Below are 12,258 nucleotides of genomic sequence, written 5' to 3' on the forward strand. Positions count from 1 at the left end.
CTTCCTGCAGGAGAGAACCATTCCTAGCCCGCGAGGATTCCGAGGAGTTCTCTGTCTCTCCTTTCTGGGATCAGTCTTGCCTTGCTTCCTCTCAAGGACACGTCTCTGCCACTGTCCTTATTTTTCTGTGTGTGGCTCCCTCCTCCCCCATATTTTGTCTTGCAAAGCATAGCTGCCTTGGCCTCCCAGGACTCCGATCCCTGTGTCCTCGGTGGGGTGGCCATGCCCAGGTCAGGTAGCCCCCACGCCCTGCACTTGGAAACTGCTTCTGTGTAAGTTGGGGCTTCACAGAGCTCGGGGCCATAGCACTCTCTGCCTGCCCTCTTCTCGTCAGGGACCATAACCCTGTGACACCAATGTCTGAAAACTGTTATTGGACATACTTTACAGGGTTTTCTGGTTGCTGAATGCCGTAGGGTGCATTTGGTTTCTGTTAATCCCTCCAGGCTGGAACCATTAATCTTGTAGTCGTGTTTGATTGATATGGTTCACCTGATGATCTGATTGCTATATCCACCCTCTCCTATTCTTTCACACACAAAGGCTTTACTTTCTGGTTCTTCTGCACGCCCTAAAGCCCCGAGAATGTATGCTGGAGGTGACTGCACATGTACACAGGTGACCCACGCCTCCCCCTAGTGGCACATCCAGGGCAGTGGCTGGGAGGCAGCAAAGACTCCCCAAGTGACAGCTCCAGGCATCAGGGAAGGAACGGGCTGGGGGCCGCCCCATCCATGACTGTGTAGGCAGCACAATGAGAACCCAGCGGTATGACAAGTAGGCTCAGCAAATCCTTCAGGGCGAGGGCGAGCTTTGTGTTATCCTGACTTCCTCCCAGAATGTCAGGTATGGGTACTGACTGTGTAGGTGATAGATTCCCTGCCGGTGCACCTGGGGCAGGGGAGGGGGGGGGGTAGGGTGGAGGAGGAGGATGAAGACACATTTGACACGATTATCAGCATCCTGGGCCAGGGAATTTATTGGGGACGGGGAGGGACAGATGATATATCAGGACGGTCACACTCAATAACAGGGAATGGTTGGATGTGAAGATAAGAGAATTCTCCGTCCTTTCCTGTTTGAGTTTGTTTCAAACGCCAGTGGTCAGAGCCCTTCCCTCTGAGACTCCAGCTCCGCACTCACTCGTATCCCGGCGAATTTCTTGAGCCGGGCCCCGGGCACTGCCCCTCTTGGCTTTGACCTTCCTCCCCGCGGTCTGGTTTCTGACGATTAGGATGTCGCTGTCCCTGCAGGTTAGTGGTTGTAGGCTGCAACAGCCGTGACTTTTAAGAAGCATATACACGTCCCTCCTGCCTTTCGAGCCCGGGAATCTTAGTGTACGTTGAGAATGACTGTCACGTTTAGACTTTAAAAAAAAATTCTACGGGAGATTCTCACATCCCCAGCAGGATGAAAAACACCGAATGATTCTGTCAACTAGATGCAGGCAAAGACTGTAAATTCTAAGTATTGTAGACGCACCTACACTTCTGTGGATGTTGTTCACTGGAATCTTATTGAACGTAATTAAATTGACTTTTGCACCAAGATTTCTGTGTAGGTCAGAATCTGTGGTTTTGCTGCTATCACCCTTCTTTTTTTTTTTTTAATTTTTTTTTTAACGTTTATTTATTTTTGAGACAGAGAGAGACAGAGCATGAATGGGGGAGGGTCAGAGAGAGGGAGACACAGAATCCGAAACAGGCTCCAGGCTCTGAGCTGTCAGCACAGAGCCCGACGTGGGGCTTGAACTCACAGACTGCGAGATCATGACCTGAGCTGAAGTCGGCCGCTTAACCGACTGAGCCACCCAGGTGCCCCCACTATCACCCTTCTTTACGCTATAGATCGGGGATTGACAAATGATGCCCCATGGACTCAAGCGCATTCATTTGTGAAATTGTTTATGGTTGCTTTCACGCCACCGGGGCAGGTCTGAGTAGTTGGGACAGAGACTATATGACCTGCAGAGAGAAAATATTTACCATCTGGTCCTTTACAGAAAGAGGTTGTGGACCCCTGTTCTAAATGAATATTTTGAAACAAATATTTTGGGGGGGGGCGCCTTGGTGGCTCGGCTGGTTGAGCATCCAACTTCAGCTCAAGTCGCGATCTCAGGGTTTGTGAGTTCAAGCCCCGCATCGGGATCCCTGCTGTCAGTGCAGAACCCACTTCGGATCCTCTGTCCCCGCCGCTCCCCCACCCCCCGCCTCTCTCTGCACCCACCCTGCTCACACTCTCTCTCTAGAATAAAAAATTTTAAGTTGATGTATTTATTTTGGGAGAGAGAGAGCGGGGGAGGGGTAGAGAGAGAAGGAGACAGAGAATCCCAAGCGGGCTCCGTACTGTGAGCACGGAGCCGATACGGGGCTCGAACACGCGGACCGTGAGATCATGACCTGAGCCGAAGCCCAGAGTCTGATGCTTCCCTGAGCCCCCCAGGCGCTCCCCCCCCCGAATGGATATTTTCACGTAAGCCAGCATGCCGCGCACGCTCTGGGTCCTCGTGAGACGGAATGCTGGTAACGCGATTCTCCGGCTCCCTGGGAACATTTCTGTCTCAACTACAGTGTATCTTGCTTTCTTTCCTCCTTAGACTCACTCCTCTACTGTCTCCGCTGGTGAGCCGGAGGGGCTGGACGCCCACCCCCTTCCGTACCAGGCCCGTATTTTCCGCCGAAAACAAGAGCGCGATGAACGGGGTGAGCGTCTAGTCTCCTTTGGCGGGGGTACCGTTTCGGTCAGCCGGGGCTCCTCGGAAACCACACGGCAGCTAACTCTACCTCTGTTCGCCTTCCAGGAACCGATGAACATCAGCGACGTCTTCGGTCTGAGTGAGGATTACTTCGGGTCGGGTAATAATAGCTCGGATTACTCACTTGATGACAACACGTTACTGTGCTCCCTGCAGGAGGTCAGAACGTTCTCTGGGCTGTTTGTGCCCATCGCTTACTCCCTGATCTGCGTCTTTGGCCTCCTGGGCAATGTTTTGGTGGTGGTCACCTTTGCCTTCTACAAGAAAGCCAAGTCTATGACAGACGTGTACCTCTTGAACATGGCCATCGCCGACATACTTTTTGTCCTCACCCTCCCGTTCTGGGCCGTCAGCCACGCCACCGGCGAGTGGATCTTCAGCAACGCCACGTGCAAGCTGATAAAGGGCATCTACGCCATCAACTTCAACTGCGGGATGCTGCTCCTGACCTGCGTCAGCATGGACCGCTACATTGCCATCGTCCAGGCCACCAAGTCCTTCAGGCTGCGGTCCAGGACGCTGGCGCACCGCAGGGCCATCTGCCTCGTGGTCTGGGTGGCTTCCGTCCTCATCTCCGGCTGGACGTTCACGTTCAACCAGAAGTACGACGTGCACGGCAGCTACGTGTGCGAGCCCCGGTACCAGGCGGTCTCGGACCCCATCAGGTGGAAGCTGCTGATGCTGGGGCTCCAGCTCCTCTTCGGCTTCTTCATCCCGCTGGTGTTTATGATGTTTTGCTACACGTTCATCGTCAAAACCCTGGTGCAGGCTCAGAACTCCAAGCGGCACAAGGCCATCCGCGTGATCATCGCGGTGGTGCTGGCGTTCCTGGCTTGCCAGATTCCCCACAACATGGTGCTCCTGGTGACGGCCGCGCAGCTGGGCAGGATGAACCGCTCCTGCCAGGGCGCCAGGCTGCTGGGCTACAGCCAGAACGTCACCGAGGTCCTGGCCTTCCTGCACTGCTGTCTCAACCCCGTGCTCTACGCCTTCATCGGCCAGAAGTTTCGGAGCTACTTCCTGAAGATCGTGAAGGACCTGTGGTGTGTGCGGAGGAAGCAGAAGGTGTCGGGCTTCTCCTGCTCCAGGCTGCACTCGGAGGCCTTCACCTCCAGGCAGAACAGCGAGACCGCGGACAACGACAACGCGTCGTCCTTCACCATGTGACCGGCCCGGGGCTGCGGCCCGGCGGCTCGGGGAACGTGCACTTGGACCGGGACCCCGTCCCCCCGTGGGACCGGCCGCGGGGGTCTCATCCTGACGGGGCTGCCGGGGCCCCCACGTGGCGTGTCCCCACTTTTCTTCCCCGCAGCCCCGAGCCCCCCGGGGCTCCCCACGGCTGGCGTTCCCCAAAACAGAGAGGACTCTTGGCAGACGTGGACGTTTTCGGAAGCGGGCGCGGAACCGCCCCTAGAGCACGGTGTCTCCTGGTCACTTCACACACGTGCAGGGTTTGCAGAGAACGTCACACGAGAGCCTCACACGAGGCAGCGCAGGCAGGCGCCGAAACGCGTTCCCCGGGCTGGAGAAGCGGCCTGGGGGACGGGAGAGAGCGGGTCGCAACGCGCCGTCGGGAGAGCAGACGTTTGCTTTATTTCCCTGGGAAAACGGTCACTGCAGATACGACAGTTCTCCTCCAAAAATCTGTTCGACAGAGTTCCACAAAGACGCATGCCATCGGCACACTTTCAGCCCACGGAGGGGCTTAATAAATACTTGTTACGCAAAGCGTAGTGAAATTGGGGGTTGGAGTACAGTCGGGAGTGTTAGGTGTTTAAATCTGAGTTTTAGAATGGAGCAAGGAAGCTTCCTGAGACAGTACACAGACAACTTTTGCTGCGCGTCCACAGCGGGTCAGAAGCGGCACACACACGGGGGGGATTTGGGTAGGAAGCGCTTTACACTGGTGGCGAACAGGGAGGGAGAGAGAGAGAGAGAGAGAGAGAGAATCTTAACCAGGCTCCACCGTCAGTGCAGAGCCTGATGCGGGGCTCGATCCCGCGAACTGTGAGATCATGACCTGAGCTGAAACCAAGAGTTGGACGCGTAACCGACTGAGCCGCCCAGGCGCCCCAGTCATGGAACCAGACTTTAACAGCGCTCCTCAACTTTGCAGACAAAGTTCCTAGACCGCAAGTTTTGAAAGTGCTTTGTAAATATATGAACGCGAGTGGAAGAAGGACGAATATTACAAAAATGCAGGTAGTGTTACAAAGACGCTGACGTGTTTAATCCTGACTCACGTGTTATTTGAAACTTTCTACTGTTCTTGCAAGCTTCAACCGCACCTTTCTATGAAATTCGAAGTGATAGCTTAGGATCCAACGTCTGCATGTTTACAGATAGTTTTGGCTTTGCAAAATAAAACTGTTTTGCAAGGGAAGTAAGATTCGTCTTCCAGAATCGGTGTTCTGACTTGGGAGACTGTGGTGTGCAGAGGTCCCACCTCCTTCGAACCTGTCAGCGTTCGACTCCAGAAATCAAAGCACGGGGACATTACTCAGATGCCCCTCTCAGGACGGCCGATGCGCCGAGCGGGTCTCCGCAGCTCGGCGTGTGTCCCCGGCTGGCACAGAAGCACCGTGTCTGCTGGGCACAGCCGGAATAAGTTCTTGTGTGTAATTTTTCAGATAAGTGAAGCTTACTTCTTTATGCATTAGCCCGTTTAAAACTTCAGCCATAATGAATAAAAACGTTTCTAAAATATGACACATACTTTATTTCATTACATATCGTTGTTTCTTGCTGCCTTGGGCACACCCATAAGTGTTCGGTGCCGAAATGCACTGCCACCCTCAGGGGACCCAGAGCTACACGGATCCGCTCCCATATTAGGTGGCTCTGGTTTGTTCTTTAACGGTCCCGGTGTCTTCTTTTCATTGGTTTCCCCACATCCCCTCCCGTGGCAGGCTCTGGCTGGACCTTAAGTGTGTCTCACACTAAGCCACCCTCCGCGCCTTGGCGACGCGACTCTACCACGGCTGGGGAATCACCTATCTGTTCTTGCAAGAATGGTCTTCCCAGGGGCAACGACTTAGGATTTGCCCGTGTGTTGTTCGTAAGTTAGTCGTACACATGTGCTTACGTTGATTACATACGCACGCGTGCGGATTTATATACAAGCACAACTACTTGTCCTGGCCAGAAGGCAAGTTCTCTTGGTTCCTGTTCCAGAGTAGTTGAGGCCATCCTGAGCCCTTATTTCCGGACAAATGAGACTTCGCTACCCATAAATCTCGACAAAGGGGACACCGTGGGCAGGGAAGCATCACCTTGCAGACAGCGTCGTTATTTGCTTCCGGACAGATAGGCTAGTTTTAAAAGGAGGCCGGAAAAGTACAATATTTTCAAGTCCTTTGCAGATTTCTGATAACGCGTGCCAATTCCAGGCAACGCGGAGGCGTAGGAACAGAGAACCTGGTCGAAAGGAACACAGCGTGCGTGCGAATCGCGCGTGAGTTTGGGAAGGTGCCGGAATAAAACGGCACCGACCCCGCAGCCGCCGTGGCGGACCTTTACTGCCTCACGGTCCCGGAGGCTGGATGTCTGAGATCCAGGCGTGGGCACCAGGGTCGGTTTCTCCGGCGGCCTTTCTCCTGGCCGTGTAGACAGCCGCCTGCTCCCTGTGTGTGACCCGGTCACGTTGGGTCAGGGCCCACCCACGGGCCCTCACTTTGCCTTACTCACCTCTGTAAGGCCCCGCCCGTCTCCAAATTCGGTCCCATCCGAGGAACCGAAGGCGAGGACTCCACCAGGTGAATTTGGGGCCACAAGTCAGCTCCTAACAACCCGTTTTCTGAAGGCGGAGCAACGTTTCACACTCTGGTTAACGTCACACACTCGAGAATTCTTTCCCGGGGAGTCTCCTCCTTCCTGACAAGCTGTGTTGCAAATACCCGCTCCTTTTTCGGGTTTTCAGACGCACGTCCCCGCGGAACGAACGTGGGAAGGGGCGGCTGCCTGGGGTCAGGCCACGCCCACCGCCTAACCAGTGCGGTAACTGAGCGCCCGCACCCACCCCCCACCCAGCCGCAACACTCCGCGCGCGCGCGCGCGCGCGGAGAGCCTCCGCCCCGGGATTCCAGAGGCCGGTGGGTCCCAGCCTCCCCAGGCCGCCCTCCAGCTCCTCTGTGCTGGGGTGGACAGCGCCCTCTTGTGGGGGCGGGGGACGCAGCGTGGCCGCGGAAGGGGGTGCCTGGGGGGCCCGGCTGTGCCCGCCCCGGTGCGCACGCAGGGCGCTCCCGCGGCCGAGCTCGGGTGGCCTCTGCTGTCGTGGCCCCGTTCCGGGAGCCCTCACCTCCTCCCCTCGCAACGCTGGGAAGAGCCACGATGTCCCACGATGTCCCACGTTTACTGTGAACTCTGTGGACTGTGATGGAGCCCGACACTCGGCGCCTTGCCCTACAGGGAACCTGGCACGTGCGGTGGTTGCGCTCAGAGATTTTCCACCAGCGGGGGGCGGCAGCGTGCGCAGCTCGGAACCGCGCGCCGGGGCTTGATTTCGCATCTCTCGGCTCAGTGCGCGCACCTGCAACACCGCAGCCGACGGCCAGCGCGCAGTCTCACGCTCCTCCCCGGCTTGCATTGGCTGATGTAATCATTTGTCTCGTGTTTCATTTCGGCAAATCCATAAGGGAGCTAGAGGCAAGCTGACCCCTAGGCTGACTTCTCTGTTGTTTCTGAGTCCACGGAGCCGATCCACGATGACCAGTAGGGCGGTCCTCTTGGTGCAGGGGAGCCGCCCCAGCTCCCTCCGTCACGTCTCCATCCCGGCCACCGGAAAGGGGAAAAGGGGAAAGCAGGCGGCCTTTTCTTTAACGCGATGCCCTTCAAGTTGCGGGAGTCGCTTCTTCCTTGGCCTTACCTTCGCCGTGGGGTTACGAGCAGGGGAAAAAAGCCGGGGAGGAGTCCCCCGCCGGCGGCCCACGAGTCGCGTCCACACACCTGTAAAGGCAGGGCACACACAGCGGTTCCGCTGCTGTGTGCGAGGGGAGAAGGGGCGCCGGCAACCCGAACTTCAGGGAGAGGAAGGACAGCGGTACCGCTCACGTGACGCAGGAGCAGGTGCAGCCGCGGGGGGAGGCCCCGCCCCGCCCCGCCCCCACCGCAGGGGCCAGAGGCCGGCCCCCTGCCCCGCCCGGCGGGCAAACGCTCCGGGAGACCCCGCGGGGCTGCGGCCGGCTCCCCGGCGGGGCGCTGCCGCCCCCTGGTGGCCGCAGGCGGCGCGCGCAGGTCCGCTCAGCGCTCAGCGCCCCCGCACGGTCGCCGGGGTTGCCGGCAATGTGGCGGGCGCGCCCCGGGGCTCTTCGGGGGGGGGGGGGGGTGTTTAGGCTCAAAAACAAATATTCGAAGTGGAATAAAAGGAACCGCCTGAAAACGTGTACTCTGCTTGCACTTCGAGGCTTCTGAGTTCAGCGTGGCGCGTTTTCTGCTTGGGCTCTGTATTCTGTTACTACATCCCAGGATTTGATCTTGTGTCGTGCCTTACTAACTCCTGCTGCGGAGCACGCGTCTCGGTGCTTGCTGAGTAATCGTTTCGTTTTGTGTTGTGCTGGGATGCTGCTGGAAACAAGGTGGGGACCGGGAAGGAGGCTCTCCAGGGAACGTTCACGGCTCTGTGCCAACTCCCCTTGCTTGCTTCCGCCGCAGGAAGCAGGTTACCGGATTGCAAAGCTTTCACAACACGTGGGGCTATACTTCCTGATTTGGAAAATAAACAAAAGGAAAAGTAACCGAACCGAGTGGGCGATGACGGATCCAGGAACTAAAATACTGGCTCTGACGGGAAAGGGGCATGTAATAAAAAAGGAGATTCCAGATCGTTAGTTCCACCTTTTGAGGGGAGAGATACAAAAATAAACTAGATGCCTTCGGAGTTGGTAGTTTTAGTAGGAGACCATTTATTTGCAACGAATAAATCTGTTTCACAGAGAGAAACCAAACGTACAAAACGAATGGGATCTTTTACCATTTCCTCCAGAAACTGCTATTTCCAGAAACCTCCAGAAGCTGGAGGTATTTCCTCCAGAAACTGGTATAAAATCGTTATAGGAACTATTAAGTTTGAATCGATGGCAGCATGGCTCAATTCATTTTTGAGTTGCCTTTCGTAGTCACATAACAGTAGATTGGCTCTTTATTTTAATTTTTTTTCATGTGAGTACGTACAGTTTGGTTTTCAGGTCATGGTCTATGCATATGTGTTTATGAATGTGTATGCATTTTATTAATGATCTAGAAAATACAGTATCTATATACCCTTTAAAGTATATATTTGAGGACAGTTTTTAGGGTCTCCTGAAGTCATAAAGAATAGATTTTTTTTTAAAGAAGAGATATAGTCTCCTCCTCACCAGAAACAAATTCTCAGATTCTAAAATTAAACACTCATTTCCTTAGCTTTCTAAATTCTGGGTCGACCTGGTTCATTTTCCTCGAATTATTAGGACGACAGGGCAGGAGTGTGGCAGGTGGGCGAGTCAACACGCGGGGAGAGTCCTTATGCTTCCGGTCTGTGCCGTGATGGCCCGGGGTGTGGTGGGTCGTCCCCCCTGCAGACCCCTCGCCGGTGGCACCGGGGAAAAAGCCAGGAGCCGGGCCTCACCTTTGGGAAGAGCCTCTCAACGGAGCCGGAGCCGGGCCTCAGTCATCCGGAGAGGGCCACGCAGCGGCCGCCACAGGAGCCGGGAGCCGGGGCTCTGGGGCCCCACTGTGGAAACGCGCGGGACCTCGACAGCCAGGCCATCAGCTGTCTGCCCTTCCCCTCGGACTCCCGGGTGGGCTCCAGGTTTTCCGTCACTGTGGCACGGACACGACACGCCTACCAGCTTCCCCCCGGTGACTCTGTTCTAGCCGGAGATGCTGGGTACCTGTGTGCCCGTCATGCCGGGTGACCCGGGTCCCGCTGGCGGGTCCACTCCCGGGTGCTCCCACGGGAACAAGAAATCGGGTTTGAGCCAACCTGCCTTTTGCTGTTACCATTACAGGGCTGGCCCGTCCGAGCAGGGCCCGGCCTGGGCCTGGCCGACCTCCTCCTGCACACGATGCTTCCCGCTGCAGGCCTCACTGTCCTCCCACTCACTCCTCCACACTGTCCTCCCCCTGCAGAGGGGGAGTCCCGAGGGGATGCCATCACGGGGAGGCCGGTCACCTTCCGCAAAGATGGCCCAGGCGTCTGCAGCGGGTTGATCATTGATCTGAGTGCCTCTCTCCCTGTTCCCCCCGAGCCTGCGCCCATCGCTGCCCCTGGCCACGGCCCCCCGTGGGCCCCGCACGCGCCCGACCCCCTGAGTTTTGAGCCATGGTTAATAATAACAAGCAGAAGGCAGATGTGGATTAAAGGACACGTGTCGCGGAGAAGCAAACTCGGAGCCCTCTCTGTAGGTCCGATGTGGGTCCTGCTGGGAGGTGACGGGTTTGGCTTCCGGCCCCTCTCCCGGGGACGCTCACGCCCTGCACGCCCACCCTGAGGTGTTGAGGACTCTGTCAGGATCTGACACGGAAGGAGACCCTCAGCCCAGCGGCTCACCAGGCAGCTCCAGCTCCTGATGCTTCTCCAGGCTGTGGACGGTCACCACGGCCAGCCACTCCAGGGGGTCTGGAGGGGGCGTGGGCAGGACCTGGAGGGGAGCCTGGGACGCCCCCTGGGCCATGCTGAGCTGCGGTCTGGGTGGGAGTGGGCGTCTCCCCTGCCGTCTCCCCCCACTGAGACTGGCAGGTTCTGTCTCCCTCTCTGCTAATGACCCTGTTCCTTTCCATCGCCCCCCAGGCCCCTTACATGTCAGGTTGGGAATGTGGTTTTCAAGTGATGTGACCTCCCAAGTCACCATGGCTTCCGGTGAATTTACTACATCATTTTTAAATTAAAAAAATTAAAAAAAAATTTATTTATTTGTGAGAGAGAGAGAGACAGAGAGAGAGAGAGGGAGCAGGGGAGGGGGCAGAGAGAGAGGGAGACACAGAATCCCAAGCAGGCTCCAGGCTCTGAGCTGTCCGCACAGAGCCCGTCGCGGGGCTCAAACTCAGGGACCACAGGATCATGACCTGAGCCAAAGTCGGACGTTCAACCGACTGAGCCACCCAGGTGCCCCAATGTTTATTTAGTTTTGAGAGAGAGAGAGAGAGAGAGAGAGCAGGGGAGGGGCAGAGAGAGAGGGAGACACAGAATCCCAAGCAGGCTCCAGGCTCCAAGCTGTCAGCACAGAGCCTGATGCGGGGCTCGAACTCACGAACTGCGAGATCACGACCTGAGCTGAAGTCGGACGCCCAACCGACTGAGCCACCCAGGCACCCCTTGCTACATCATTTTTATATTTCCTTTCCTTTATTTTCACAGCGTTCACCTTTAATTGCAGAAGATATAAGCGATGTGTTTTTCCAGGCAGCTAGCTCTGAAATGGTCTCATGCTGGGGCTTGAAATCAAAGAAACTCCGTGTTTCAGAATTTACAAAAAGCTCTAATTGCTCGTAATGTGTTGTGGGTAAAATAGTAAACCAGGGGAGTGGTTTCACAGTTATTTAGTCACGCTAACAGGTTTGTTATTACACAGCCGATTGGAGTCTGAAAACCTAGAGGTATGATCGCGTCGGAGTTCAGCAAAAATGCAAACAGTGCGTCATGAAAGGCTGGGTCCCTCCCCGACGGCAGGGAGGAGCCCGAGCCCCGTGTCTCATGTCCCGCATCCGGGCTGCGCTCTCGTGGCCTCGGGGAATCGCTTTCCGGGAGCGTATTTATTTTCTCTAGAACGTGCACTGTGTTTGCTTCTCAGGCTACTGCTCAGGCTTAGAGTGGCTTCTTCGGCCTGCGTTTTTGACGCTTAGAAGTAATTACCAATTATTAAATATGCTTTTTGTGTGTTTTAACTAGAAACGAGCACACTGCTCAGAATCGGCGATTCTGTTTCATGCAGGTGTGAAATGGGGTGGGTCTGTGGGGAGGCTGTTTCCTTGTGGCTAAATATAAAACCTGTCATACAAGTTTATTGATCATAGAGCTTTGAGGTTGAGCTTTGGTGCAGAGGTAAAAAATGCACCTGTGTTTGGTAGCTGGACGGGCAGTGGCCTGACCCATGTGGTGTGGCCGTACTGTGAGATTTTTTTTTTAATTTTTCTTTTACGCTTATTTATTTTTGAAAGACAGAGAGAGACAGAGCATGAGCAGGGGAAGGGCAGAGAGAGAGGGAGACACAGAATCGGAAGCAGACTCCGTGCTCCGAGCCGTCAGCACAGCGCCCGACGCGGGGCTTGAACTCACGAGCCTCGAGATCACGACCTGAGCGGAAGTCGGACGCTCAACCGACCGAGCCACCCAGGGCCCCCTGTACCGTGAGGTTTTTGATGTGACACAAAAACCAAATGACGAGCTTTGGGGGCTTTGGACTGTCCTCAAGCCGGCAAAGGAAGACTGAGTAGGAGAGTCGGGGGTCAGGTGCCGCGTGTGTTGGGAGGAATGAGGGGCTCCAGGGACAGGAGGGTGCTTGGACGAGGAAGGGACAGAGCCTGGG

At 55.9% G+C, this 12,258-nt stretch overlaps 1 protein-coding gene across 10 annotated transcripts in view; it reads left to right on the forward strand.

Moving 5' to 3' along the window:
* Positions 1-5,575, forward strand: part of CCR6 (C-C motif chemokine receptor 6) — a 28,531-nt gene extending 22,956 nt beyond the window's left edge. For 7 of the 10 annotated variants that reach the window (XM_047860428.1, XM_047860431.1, XM_047860427.1 and 4 more), the window contains 2 exons: positions 2,597-2,702; positions 2,801-5,573. In XM_047860428.1, coding sequence (XP_047716384.1) covers positions 2,694-2,702; positions 2,801-3,922 — 1,131 coding nt within the window. In that variant the 5' untranslated portion in view covers positions 2,597-2,693 and the 3' untranslated portion in view covers positions 3,923-5,573. Of the gene's footprint in view, positions 1-2,375; positions 2,703-2,800 lie in introns of those variants that run through there. The other 3 variants (XM_047860423.1, XM_047860425.1, XM_047860433.1) reach the window with 3 other exon arrangements.
* Positions 5,576-12,258: the final 6,683 nt, after the last annotated feature.

The sequence above is a fragment of the Prionailurus viverrinus genome, chromosome B2 (genome assembly GCF_022837055.1).
Source record: "Prionailurus viverrinus isolate Anna chromosome B2, UM_Priviv_1.0, whole genome shotgun sequence".
Classification (NCBI taxonomy): domain Eukaryota; kingdom Metazoa; phylum Chordata; class Mammalia; order Carnivora; family Felidae; genus Prionailurus; species Prionailurus viverrinus.